Here is a 14,412-nt window from a genome sequence, read left to right as displayed (position 1 = left end):
CTCTTAACAATCAGAGCCCCAACCCCCTTCTGACTAGTGCAGAGACCCTGTCCAAGTTATCTGGACAGTGTTCTGCCGTAGACTACCCTTAAAAGAGTTGAAGTACAGAACAGAGGTGCGGTGATGTAACACAGATCTGATTCTCCATTTCATATGATGTCTCCAGAAATATGGCAAGAAATGCGTAAAAGGATATGATGCATGTTTGTGTATATGTATAGATAAACTGTTGATATGAGCCTCACAAAAAAAAGATATATTATAGTAAAGTTACACTCAAGCATCATCCCTCTTAATGTCTTCTTATATAAAAGTAATAACAATACCCTAATAATAACTAACATAATAATAAGTAACATTACTGTAAATACATTTTTGACAGAACTGACCATTTGCATTTTAACAATTAGACAAAAAGAGGTATAGAAAAAAGATACCTTTTTTTAATCTTTCAAACTGTCAAATGTGGGACAATAATTATATATTCATTTTTGAAGTTATTTATGTATCCCTGGTTCTGTTAAGGTTAAATCCCCGGTAATTAATGTTCATAAAACCTGTCATCAATATTAATTTTACGGTTTGCGTGTCTTCCATTATTTTTTTTTCTTTTACGATAAATATATATGAATTTAGAAACTAACCTAAAGCAACAGTCATATCAAACATCTATTATCGTTTAATCTTATCTTTAAGTAAAAAAAAAAAAAAAAAAAAAAGTCATGTGCTATCCTTGACAGTTCAACCCCGGTGTAAGATTGTAATTGTAGTACGGAACGGTGCATTCTACTGATATACTTGTATGTTATCAGCTGGCTTAGAAAACTACATTACCCATCATTCCTAGCACCAACGGCCTCTGCTCGCGTCCTGTCAGGTGAAGATAGCGGCGGCTACAGAACCTAACCCAGTCTGTGACTGCTGTATTTCGTAATTAAATCCATTAAACATTGATTGAAATAACTCAGGCAACCGTGAGCGATAAATACCAAGCACAATGGTAAGTGTAGATGCCTATTTTTGTTTGTTACAATCATTTATTTTGAGTAGCTCGACTGTCTGTTTTTCTCTGCTAACAGGCTAACGTTAGTGTGATATACTGTATGTCTATTATAACAACACGACCAAGGTCATAAATCAAACTATATAGACATTCAGTGTTAAACATAGTATCCAGCAGAACAAAATAATCAGACTTTCATAATTCTCTTTCGGGTCAGAATAGAAATAACGCTGAATGAATAAAGCTAACGTTAGATGCTCATGGCTAGTTATTTTATGGAAGCTGTGTATAATTTCTGTTACATATCAATAATGTCTTTACATATAAATAATACAGTACATAATATATTTATATTGGCAGCTCATGCCTGTTAAATTTGTTCAATGCGTTGTCATTATTGATACATAAAAGCATGTTCGTCCTCTGTGGATGATATTGGATGATTTGTGAGAATTAGGTCTAAAGTTTCTCCTGTTGTTCTTGTGCAGATCCGCTTTATCCTCATCCAGAATCGTGCAGGGAAGACCCGGCTGGCCAAGTGGTACATGCAGTTTGATGATGATGAGAAGCAGAAGCTGATTGAAGAGGTTCATGCCGTTGTGACAGTCCGTGATGCCAAACACACCAACTTTGTAGAGGTACCACACTTTCTAATTTTTTTTTTTTTTACATTTTGTACTCGCTTTTCATTTTTAAAATGTGAGTATAATTCTTATAGGATTGGTAAAAACATCATTACACATGTAAATTGTTGTTTTAAAGATCTTATCCAGTAAATGTACAAATCAAGGTGTCTTGCATGTTTAATATTGTTTTCTTCTGCAGTTCAGAAATTTCAAGATCATTTACAGGCGGTACGCTGGCCTGTACTTCTGCATCTGTGTGGATGTGACGGACAATAACCTGGCTTACCTGGAAGCTATTCACAACTTTGTTGAGGTAAATGAAGAGCTAGCTTTAAACAAATATTTCACCCAAAAATGAAAAATTTGATTAGAGATGAGTTTGCATATTTGGATAAATTTATCATTACTTCACTTGCTCATCGAAGGATCCTCTGCAGTGAATGGGTGCCGTCAAAATGAGAGTCCAAACAGTTGATTACAAATATCACAGTAATCCACACAACTCCAGTCTATCAATTAATGTCTATGTATTAAGTGTGTGTTTGTAATAAACTTTCCATCATTAACACATTTTTAACTTAAAAATAAGAGTTCTCTATATCCATAATATTGCTTTCTCCGATGAAAAAGTTGTCTCATCTGAATCAGGATAAAACATGCACAGATCAAGCCCTGTTTGTGCCATAACATCACAATAATGGATTTTTCACAAGATATTAGTTGACGGACTGGAGTCTTGTGGAGTTCTTGTGGATTATTGTGATGTTTTTATCAGTTGTTTGGACTCTCATTCTGACGGCACCCATTCACTGCAGAGGATCCATTGATGAGCAAGTGATGTAATGCTAAATTTATCTAAAACTGGGGCATGAATTTTCATTTTTTGAAAATGCTTCCTTATAGCTCTTTTTAAACACACACACACACAGCCTAAAATTAACACTCACCAAGCGCCAAATGAGAGTAAAAATTGGCGTTGGCAGGTACAGCTTTTACAAAATATAACAATGCAATGAAGTCACCTTTATTTATATAGCGCTTTAAACAAAAAATATTGCGTCAAAGCAACTGAACAACATTAATTAGGAAAACAGTGTGTCAATAATGCAAAATGACAGTTAAAGGCAGTTCATCATTGAATTCAGTGATGTCATCATTCAGCTCAGTATCTGTGCAATCAAGTCAACGATATCACTGTAAATGAAGTGTCCCCAACTAAGCAAGCCAGAGGCGACAGCGGCAAGGAACCAAAACTCCATCAGTGACAGAATGGAGAAAAAAACCTTGGGAGAAACCAGGCTCAGTTGGGGGGCCAGTTCTCCTTTGACCAGATGAAACCAGCAGTTCAATTCCAGGCTGCAGCAAAGTCAGGTTGTGCAGAAAAATCATCTGTTTCCTGTGGTCTTGTCCCGGTGGTCGTCTGAGACCAGGTCTTTACAGGGGATCTGTCTCTGAGGCTCTAGTCCTGGTCTCCGCTGTCTTTCAGGGCTGTAGAGGTCCTTTCTAGGTGCTGATCCACCCTCTGGGCTGGATATGTACTGGATCTGGTGGCTATGGTGACCTGGGAATAAGAGAGAAACAGACTAATATTAGCGTAGATGCCATGAAGTGAAAAAAACAGCCGGTTTTTAAAAGAGATTCGCCGTTTCTGACATAAGCGAATAAAATAATATTTTCCGAAGACAAGTTCATCGTGATTAGCTGTTCTGTCATAAGCGACAAGAGCGAATCAAATAATAGGATACGAACGGAGTGATTAGGTCAGAGCAGTGTGATGGCCAGCTTGTCCCTAGACACAGTTCTAATAACCTTTACCTGAGAAGATTTTGCTGCTTCATTTCGGAAGATTAACTTTTCCCTTCTTTATTCTTCATAACCCGAGAATGCAGCGACACATACCTGGGGTTACGCCGCAGAAACGGTGCAGTGAAGTATAGTTTGAAAGGCTGCGTGTTCACCTGTACGCGTACGCTGAGCCGCTTCAGACAGCGCACCAGTAGCGCTTCAACACACTAAAACACACACAATTATGTCAAGATGCACGGTTTTGGCGAGTTACCTTGTAAACATAGTCTTAAAATAGTTATAAAGTCTTAAATGACCGTAAAGAGTTGGGAGAAAATCGGATATGTGTCAGATCCTCATCATATGGATCAGGTTTTATCTGACATTGATGTAAATCAAAGAACAAAAGAAAAAGAGAAATCCTTGGACTGTTCTAGTCGCTAATGAACTTATTTCTTTTTTGCCCAGTCACTTTCTTATTGTTGAATCATGAACATTGACCTAAACTGAGGCAAATGAAGCCTGCAGTTCTTTAGATGATGTTCTGGGTTCTTTTATGACCTCCTGGATGAGTCGTCGTTGTGCTCTTGGAGTAATTTTGGTAGGCTGGCCACTCCTGGGAAGGTTCTCCACTGTTCCAAGTTTTCTCCATTTGTGGATAATGTCTCTGACCGTGGTTCGCTGGAGTCCCAAAGCCTTGGAAATGGCTTTATAACCGTTTCCAGACTGATACATGTCAGCGGTTTTGTTTCTCATCTGTTCTTGAATTTCTTCGATCGCAGCATGATGTGTTGCTCTTTAAGCATGCGCATGCTTCACTTTGTCAGACAGATTCTATTTAAATGATTTCTTGATTCAACAGGTCTTGCAGTAATCAGGCCTATGGAGGAATTATTTGGTCAGATTATAAACTAAAAGTCTAAAACTAAAAGTCTTAAACCAAAACTAAAAATCTAAATTTGAAACTTAAAGTCCAAGTCGAAAATTAATTTGGTATTTAGGATAGGGCATTTTGTATTTAGGGTTGGGCATTTGGTCATTTAGCCATTTAGGATTTAGGATTGGGCATTTGGGGATTTAGGATTGTGAATTTGGTATTTAGGATTGGGCATTTAATCATTTAGCCATTAAGGATTGAGGATTGGGCATTTGAAGATTGAGGATTGGGCATTTGAGGATTGAGGATTGAGGAGTGTATGCAAATTAGGAGGTGTGGCCCAAATACTGGAGGCTGGGTTTGAAATGGCTGGTGCGCAGAGGCACCTTATGGACAGCAGAGGGAGCTCCCAGTGCTAAGGAGCACATTGTAATGAAGCCAAACGGAGCGAGTGAGCGGCTTGAGCGAGGACTGTGTGATAACTTCAACTTAATGACAGCTTTGTAACATTTGTGGCCTCAAACCGAGCGTACAACTGATGCTTGCGTGCGCGGTAAATCACCTCTGCGAGATGAAAACAATATCGCACGCGAGGAAACGGGAGCCTGCGAGCTCATTTCAAACTCTCGTGCGCGCGACTGACAAAAATAAAAGTGTTCGAGCGAGCCGGTGAGAAGATCGAGCGCGAGCAGCTGGGGAATGATCATGGGCGCGCGAGGGCTTGTATTGCGCGCAAATGGGCATTTTGGTTCTTTTTCGTGAGCCGGCTCGTTTGACTCAGCTCACTGAAAAGAGCCGGCTCTTTTGGCTCACAAACGGGTCTTTTAAAAAACAATAATGTTTTGACTATGATAGGTGTGAAAAACAATTCTAGTAAATTATTAAATGAAATCAAACTCACAATGTCTCACAATTTCTTTACAAATGCATTGATTTGTTATGAAAAAAGAATATTATTAAACATTTGCATTTAAATTATAAATTTTTAATGTATAGAAACAACAACATTACAAAACAAATACAATCTGAATCTGAACAACATAATAGAACCCATATTAAAGAAAAATAAATAACTGAAAGGATTAAACTGGTCCCTCTTTTTTGGCATGTTATATAACCAGCATGAACTATCTCACTAGTTATGTTTTATATAACTAGCATGAACACACACACACACACACACAATGCTGATCATATTTTTATTTTTATGATAGATTTGCATTCAGAAAATGCAAGCTGCCTTACTTTCGAGGGGCTGATGCGGTTTCTTCTCCGAGTTTGACACTGTGTGTGTGGGTGTGTGTGTGATGGCCCGGCCCCTCCCTCATGCCATATAATTGGTTGACACCTCATGTATGATTGACAGGAACAGAATGTGAGGCTGTTCAGACGAATATGTGCACCTTTAGGCCTATATAATATTTTTTTTGTTCTTTGAATTAGTCAATTATTTTAAATAAAATAAAATGCATCCATTATTTCATTATTACATAATGATTTAATTTCTATAGGTTATATATATATATATATATTTAAATAGAGTCGGCTCTTCAGATATGCGAGCCAGCTCTCGTCGTTCACCTACAAGAGCCGGCTCTCAGAGTCGGCTCATTTCGCGAACGACCCATCACTACAAAGAAACATGTCACTCGCGCGCGCGAGAGTTTGAAATGAGCTCGCAGGCTCCCGTTTCCTCGCGTGCGATATTGTTTTCATCTCGCAGAGGTGATTTACCGCGCACGCAAGCATCAGTTGTACGCTCGGTTTGAGGCCACAAATGTTACAAAGCTGTCATTAAGTTGAAGTTATCACAGTCCTCGCTCAAGCCCCTCATTTGCTCTGTTTGGCTTCATTACAGTGTGCTCCTTAGCACTGGGAGCTCCCTCTGCTGTCCATAAGGTGCCTCTGCGCACCAGCCATTTCAAACCCAGCCTCCAGTATTTGGGCCACGCCTCCTAATTTGCATACACTCCTCAATCCTCAATCCTCAAATGCCCAATCCTCAATCTTCAAATGCCCAATCCTCAATCCCTAAATGGCTAAATGATTAAATGCCCAATCCTAAATACCAAATTCACAATCCTAAATCCCCAAATGCCCAATCCTAAATCCTATATGGCTAAATGACCAAATACCCTATCCTAAATACCAAATGCCCAACCCTAAATAGAAAATGCCCCAACCCTAAATAGAAAATGCCCAACCCTAATAGAAAATGCCCAATCCTAAATACAAAATGCCCAATCCTAAATACCAAATTCACAATCCTAAATCCCCAAATGCCAAATCCTAAATGGCTAAATGACCAAATACCCAACCCTAAATAGAAAATGCCCAATCCCTAAATAGAAAATGCCCAACCCTAAATAGAAAATGCCCAACCCTAAATAGAAAATGCCCAATCCTAAATACAAAATGCCCAATCCTAAATACCAGATTAATTTTTGACTTGGACTTTAAGTTTCAAATTTAGATTTTTAGTTTTGGTTTAAGACTTTTAGTTTTAGATTTTTAGTTTATAATCTGACCAAATAATTCCTCCATACAGGCCTGGGTGTGGCTAGTGAAATTTAACTCAGCTTTCTAAAATAATGTGGTTAATCACAGTTCTTTCATGATTTAACAGGAGGGGGCAGTTCATTTTTTATGTAGGGCCAGGTAGGTTTGGACAGCTATTTTCCCTTAATAAAAGAAATCATCATTTAAAAACTTAATTTTGTATTTACTTGCATTATCTTTGTGTAATATTAAAACTTGTTTGATGATCTGAATCTTTTAAGTGTGACTTGTGTAATATTAAATATATATATATATATATATATATATATATATATATATATATATATATATATATATATATATATATATATAATATATAATATATATATAAACACACACACACACTGTATATATTCAGCCCCCACCACATAACATCAATATGTAATGTGTTCTGCATTCAACTGAGCAGCTAAATGGTGTAATCAGCACGCTTCCTGAGTAATAAATTGATTAGGCTGCACAGAATCCATAATTAAAAACCTCTCTTAAATGCACTTTTATTAACCGTAAATCAAATTGAGATGTGCAGACTCTTAAGGGAAGTGTGGGCTGTTAGCTTTGAAACGTCAGGTGATTAACTTTAATGAAGGTCTTTAATGTTCAGCATGATAAATGTGCTTTCCATTGGGTTTTAAAAGTGATTGCCTGCTTGTTCTTCCTAAAAAATAACACAAATATCAGCATAAGCTCTTATTCATTAAAAGAAATACTGTAAGATTGGATTAAGAGTAATTCACCCCAAACCTCCAATAAGAAGAAGAATCATTTTGATCAAACAGACACAGTTATCAAGCAGATTCAAAATGCTTAAAGTATGTTAAAAATTGAAAAATTGAGAGCAACCAAGTTTTCCATGCTTTTATTTCTATTAAATGGAAACAAGGGAGAATCATTTTATTTATGTGTCCCAGTACATGATAAACACGTCAATATTTCTATGCATATTAACTAAAAGATTTTAAAGCATTTAAAATGCTACACAAGGAATGTGATGACATAGATCTTTGAATCATTTGAAATTAATTAGATTTTCCAGCTTTATAGGTTTTGCAATTGATAAAGGAGTGGGTGTCCTTTTTTTTTTAATTATTATTATTTTTTTCTAGGCTTGATTGTGTTTATGGGGTGCAGTTTAACATGTTAATGCTTCGTTAAAAAAAAAAAAAATTCCTCAAAATTTACGTTTATTCCACACCGCTCTGTCCATTGTCCTATAAATCAGAGATATGTGACAAATAATAAGCATTCACGAATCTGAGCCACTGCCACAGACTTTAGAGAACTAAATGACTAAATTAAGAACTGCACTAAAATCACTGGAATTGTGTAATTTTATATTATCAACAAAATGATCCTGAATATATTGTTCTCAATGAATATAAGTGTAATGCTCAGTCTTACCCTAAACGATTCCAATCTAAATTCCTTTTAATGTAACATTAGTCCGCTTCTGCGAGACCTCTCATCAGGTAAATAAAGGAGGAAGGAACAGCGCTTCTGTTGGTGTAATTTTCCGTGTCTGAGAGACTAATGGAATGTGGCCGTGAGGGAAACCAGCAGCCAGGAGTTCAAGAACATTGTGACATGGATTCTAGGACTTCCTCTGACCCTTACTGTAAACAACTCCCCCATCATATCCCACATCACTTCAGCCCAAAGCAGCCCACTGTGCTGAACAACACTGGATTAAAAACAAACAAATGCCTGGGTAACCAACCTAAAATGGTCAACAGCTACCGTCACTGATTTTGCTGCTACTTTTTGAGGTGAATGATAGACTGCTGTGGTTAAGTGGATCCTGAGAAGATCTTGAATTGATTGGAACTTACCTGTTTTTTCCTTTTTTTCACAGGTTTTGAACGAGTATTTCCACAATGTCTGTGAATTAGATCTGGTCTTCAATTTCTACAAGGTAAGTGAAGAATTAAATACAAAAAAATAATAATTATATATATATATATATATATATATATATATATATATATATATATATATATATATATATATATATATATCTATATATATATATATATATACTACTGTTCATCTAGGCTGTATTTATTTGATCAAAAATACAGAAAAACCCTGTTATTTTGTGAAATATTATTGCAACTTAAAAAACAGTTTTCTATTTTAATATACTTTAAAATATAATTTATTCCTGTGATGATGAAAGCTGAATTTTCAGCATCATTACTCCAGTCTTCAGTGTCACACGATCCTCGGCAAGAAACATTTATTATCATCATCAATGTGGAAAGCATGATAGGACCTTTTCAGGATTATTGGATGAATATAAAGTTCGAAAGGATAGCATTTATTTGGAATAGAAATCTTTTTTAACATTATGCATTTCTTTATTGGCACATTTTATCAATGTAATGTGTTCTTGATAAATAAAAGTGTTTATTTCTTACAAAACAAAACAAAAAATGTACTGACATTTGGCTTAACCAATCAGAGGTGTTATTGTTAAGGTAAATGCAGTTTTTCAGTTAGAGGAGCATTTAGAAGAGCTGAAAAAGGGCCCAAGCAGCAAAAACTAGTGAGAGAAAAAGATGTAATTAGCTCTGTTTCAGCAGCAGTGCAGCTCCATGGCAACAGTCATACAATTAAGAACATCCACATCCATTCAGCACGAGAGAGAGGCTGCCGCTGAAGAAAACCATAAGTAATTATAGAAAAAAAGTTGCCAGAGTTAATAGCATTTGATTTCTGCTCAGCTAATTACCTGATGTGTTTTTGATTCCGCCTTGGCCCACACCAACGCCACGCTGATGAGAAACCTACTTGATGAAATAATAGTCAGAAATATCAGATGTTTTGAAATGGAACAATTTATAGAACCTTTAGACAAAATATGTAAAAATATCATATTTGATACATCAGGCTTTGATGGCTTCGAGTAAAATATGGAGATCTTATTTACTGTAAGTAGGAGTCAAAGCACATCATTTTTCTTCAGAGACCCAAACTGAGCAGAAAATTTCAATTCGATGCGGTCACTGATATTAATATCACCAAATAACATGAAATTCTGATTGCTTGTAATTTAAATTAATATAACAGACTATTTACATAGTTATAGTATATAACTAATATTTAGTTGTAATAAGATGATATTTAAATGTTTATTTTATGATCAAAGATCTGGTTTTTATTGTGGGGACAAAACATATGTGGTGCAACAAAATAATAAAATAGACATGCCTCCAGGGTCAGCGCCAGAGTGTACAAAGTGAGGGAGCATGCACAATTTTTGGAGGGACCGCTGTTTTTTTTTTTTGTTTTGTTTTGTTTTTTTATAGGAGGGGCTACTTTGAAAAAAAAAAAAAACTGTTTCTGAAAGCAATTTTCAGATGAACGAAAAAGAAAAAAAAAAACGGGGTAAACACAAACACGAAACTTGTAAATAAAATAATCTGATATATAGCTTATGTACCATTTATGTACAACATATAGCCTAGTTTGATAGATGCACTGGGTGTTCGTCAACGATTGCATGCAGTCGGAGATTCTCGTGTTTACAGCTCCGTAACATAACCTACTGGAAGCTCTGTAGGTTTGCTGTATAGGCCTATAGCTAAAAATATTAAAATTACAAACATTTTAAAATACTTCCATTTTTCTGAAGGAAAAAAAAAAAAAAAAGAATTTAGGCCTCGTAATTGATGTCATAAATGCACAAGCCTGATTTTTGTTTTAATTATTCATCATACATCAGAGTACAAATATGTGTACCCTCTTTTTCCATTATTTCTAGATGATGTGTGTTGATGAGAATAAAAAAAATAATTTATATTTAAAAGTTTTGGAATAGAGAAAGAATTTAAAAATATATATAATTCTAATGGATAAATATATTTGCAGTAGCTATATAATAATGTAGGCTTTGCAAAAAAACAAGCCAAAACGAAACGTTAGGTTAAGTTGTGCTTACCTCTGTCATTAGGCACAAATCCAAATGTGTCCTTATTCGCGATGTAGCCTATTTGAAGCTAAACTATTAGTGTATTTATTAGGCAAAATAGGATTTGTAGTTCATGTGCATTCCAGTATCGATGGGAAAAATATAATAATAGGCCTAGCCTACGCCGTCATTTTTGCTCATACAAGTAAAGGCATAATTCGTGCAGTGTTAGCAGTTTGAAAATTCAAGAATAATAGCAAAGTTAATAAGAATTCTTTCTCTGCATAACCTGAACAAAAAAAAAATTGTTTTGCTAAGAATGAACCAAAATGAAAACATTTAGCTTTTAATCCGTGTATTTAACAGTCTGGGAGACCTTCCCAGGGCAGTATCCTGCCTCACACACTAAAATCAGGGCGCGCACTACGGAGACGGCACCAGAGGTGAGGGGGCACAGTGAGCGAGGTGGACGGGCCGGGTCCCCTCAGACCCCTCCATGGTGCTGACGCTTCATACCTCCAAAGTCTGACATCATATATTCGATACATATTTAACATGGTTTTTCTAAAAAAAAACAAAGATGTCTGTAGATAATCAAGTGAACCTAAAGTTGATTCAGTCCCAGTATGAGGTTATTACTAACAATATTTCAATATGGGTAATGATTTCACAGCAAAAAGACATGTGAGCAGAAAGTTCTAAAAGTCTGTTTACTTGCTAAAAAGTATAAACTATAATTCGGATGACAGAAGGCATGTGTAGATTGTATAAACCGTTTTTTTTTTTTTTCCAGGAAGTTTTGATCATGTTGATAATTTCGAGGTTTTGCATATCAGATATGATAATGTACGCTCTTGAATGAACTGTTTAAAAACACTGTTGCGCTCATGTTTCAGGTGTACACAGTGGTGGACGAGATGTTTCTGGCAGGAGAGATCAGAGAGACCAGCCAGACGAAGGTGCTCAAGCAGCTTCTTATGCTGCAGTCTTTGGAGTAACAAGCCTGTCAATCAATCAACCACCACTGCTGCAGGCCCCGCCCACCTCCACAGGCCCCACCCACCCCTGCTGCAGCCAAGCCATACATCCACAAACATTTCACCTTTTCTTTAAAATTCACGTCCAAGATGAAGGATGTTGCCATTCTTTTCACATTCACAAGTTTATAAAACCTCTCTGGTTATTGACCTAATTATTCTTTGGCATAGCCAGAATTGAATACTTCAGCAATTTTATAGCACAGTAGACTTCAATGTCTCCAAGCCCATTCATTAACACTAACACGGATAATAGCATCACGCTTGCCAAAATCTGCCATCGGTCCTGTAAACGCAAAATCCATGGGCTGCACTACTATATATAAAACTTGATTTTATCAAAGAAATCTTCCCTTAATATGTCCAGCTCAGTTAATGAAATATTCAAATCAAATGTTAAGAATCTGTTGTTTTTTGTATTGTGTACATATACCCACATTATATATGCATCTATTTTAAATGTAAATGTTATGAACTAACCAGTCATTCCAGGCATCTAAAGCACTCTCAGTTTCTGCTCGTAATTGCATTGAAGTCTGTTGTCTTGGTTTTATGGAGAACTCGAGCCAGCGTTTAGCGAGCGCTTTAGAGAACAAGGCTGAGTGGAAGAATGGAGCTCAGGGGGAAAAGGACAAAAGATGGTCTACTTTTAATTTCCCCTTTTGTGGCGCCGGGTCCCTCGCGCCAAGAGCTCTATAGCAACTGCTCAGCCTCTAAATGTTCCATTACAGATCGATTCATGAGTAACTATGAGAATCTGTCCTTCTGCCTTAGATTATACTAGATCTGCCTGTTTGTCCCTGTGAGACTGCAGAGTAAAAGTTGATGTAAGTGGTGCTACTCTCACGTGTATGTTGCTGTCTGTGTATATATCAATACAGGTAAATAAAAAATAAACAAAACTATTTAAAGTGTGTATTTCATATAATGACATTGCATTGAGCGCCGATCAGTGAATGTGTTCCCAGAGTCGTTTTTTTACATGTACTATAGCGCCATCTACCGGATACTGGCGATTATGCAAATATTTGACGACGCTACTAGTAAGTAATGATGCCTTTTTGGTCACTGTCAACGGGCGAATGTCAAAACTATTCTGTTAATGCATGAATGTGTGCCAGTAATTTAATTAAATATAATTGATCAAAGTTAAGTAGCATACAAACAGCATAATTACGAGAGATTGATTACATAGTTACTTAGAGGAATATTTCTTACCTCGTTAAGCATGATGCGTCCCGTGTTCAAATCCGTGTGTTTTAAAGAGATTATATATATGATTTTCAATAGTATAGGTGCAATAAAAAAAAAATATATATGTATATATATATATGGGTTTTTATATAATTTTAAAGCAATTTTAAAATATAAATTCGTGAAAATTATTTTTTCCAATAACCTCAGCCTCATACCAGGAGAGTGGCACTTAAATTTGAATTAAGAAAACAGTTATTAATTTAATAATTTAAACATAAAAAACTACTTAAAATGGATACATTAATTAATGTTTAAAACTATGCAATTCATGTTTTAAATATAGCAATAAAATAGTAAATTAAAAATAGTGCATAAAATGTAATGCATTTTAACTTGCTCCATCTCTACACGTGGTTTGTGAGACTGATAAAAATGCCAATGACAAATTTTGTAAACTAAAGATGAACGTTTTAACATTTAACACCATTATTTTGACACTCTATAGGTCTTGATAATTTACACAAAATCATGTGACTACATTTACTGCAAAATGAATAATAATAATAATTTTTTCTTTTTCCATACCAGATTCTGTTGAACTGCTAGAGTATGCAACACTCTCATATAGCAATTAGTAATTTAATTTACATTTTGGTGGCTAATTTGTATGAAATCTCATTTATGTGTTTTGATATAATCTGTTTAAGGCCTATGCAGTTAGGTTTAGGGGTATTTGCTTGCTTTTTTTCATCCAGAAATCATGTTTCTGTAAAACTCACATCATATGAACATATGAACTTGTCACCTCTTAAAATAGTTACATATTCAGGGTTGGGAGTATTTGAATTTCTTGTGAATGTCACGTTTTATGCATCTGTCACCACAGAAATAGAGATAACTGGATTCTAATTTGAATAAACAGAATTTGTCAAAGAACAAAAAAGTGAAAGGGCACCTTGCTCACTGTCACACACTCCCACACAAAACAGACACCACAGAAAGACGACGTATTCACATAACATAAAAAAACAAGCAAACTTTAATCTTTAAAATGAACAAGCACCCCTCCCCCCAAACACTCTGATAAACAAATTCAGTCTTATTTACAGCATAGATGACTCAGATATACAGTATTTATGAATGAACAAATCACAATGGTTACTAAGCAACAACTGGTTTTACGCAGTACTTTGAACTACTCTTTAAATGCACTCCATATTGATATTTGGTTATGAAATGCTACCAAACTCTAGTACATAAGCCACTGAATTTCTTCTGGCTCAAGTAGTGGTGCTGTTCTAAAGGTGCGGTCACATTAGCGAAATTTCACGGACAAAGAAAATCCTTTGTCTGCTGTCAATGGAGCTCACATTTGGAGTCACTTTCAAACCATACAGCTTGAAGCAGTTGCGAAATCT

The 14,412-nt window shown here is 35.8% G+C and overlaps 1 protein-coding gene across 1 annotated transcript; it reads left to right on the top strand.

Annotated features, from left to right (window-relative positions):
• The first annotated feature begins 703 nt into the window (after nt 1-703).
• On the top strand, nt 704-12,702 carry LOC109046775 (AP-2 complex subunit sigma). Its single transcript, XM_019064578.2, has 5 exons — nt 704-1,000; nt 1,492-1,641; nt 1,829-1,942; nt 8,703-8,762; nt 11,657-12,702. The coding sequence occupies exons 1-5, from the start codon at nt 998-1,000 to the stop codon at nt 11,756-11,758; spliced, it is 429 nt and encodes a 142-aa protein (XP_018920123.1). The 5' UTR covers nt 704-997; the 3' UTR covers nt 11,759-12,702.
• The last annotated feature ends 1,710 nt before the right edge of the window (nt 12,703-14,412 follow it).

The sequence above is a fragment of the Cyprinus carpio genome, chromosome B15 (assembly GCF_018340385.1).
Source record: "Cyprinus carpio isolate SPL01 chromosome B15, ASM1834038v1, whole genome shotgun sequence".
Classification (NCBI taxonomy): domain Eukaryota; kingdom Metazoa; phylum Chordata; class Actinopteri; order Cypriniformes; family Cyprinidae; genus Cyprinus; species Cyprinus carpio.
The sequence above is the reverse complement of the archived record's forward strand: the minus strand, read 5'-3'. Positions and strand labels throughout refer to the sequence as shown.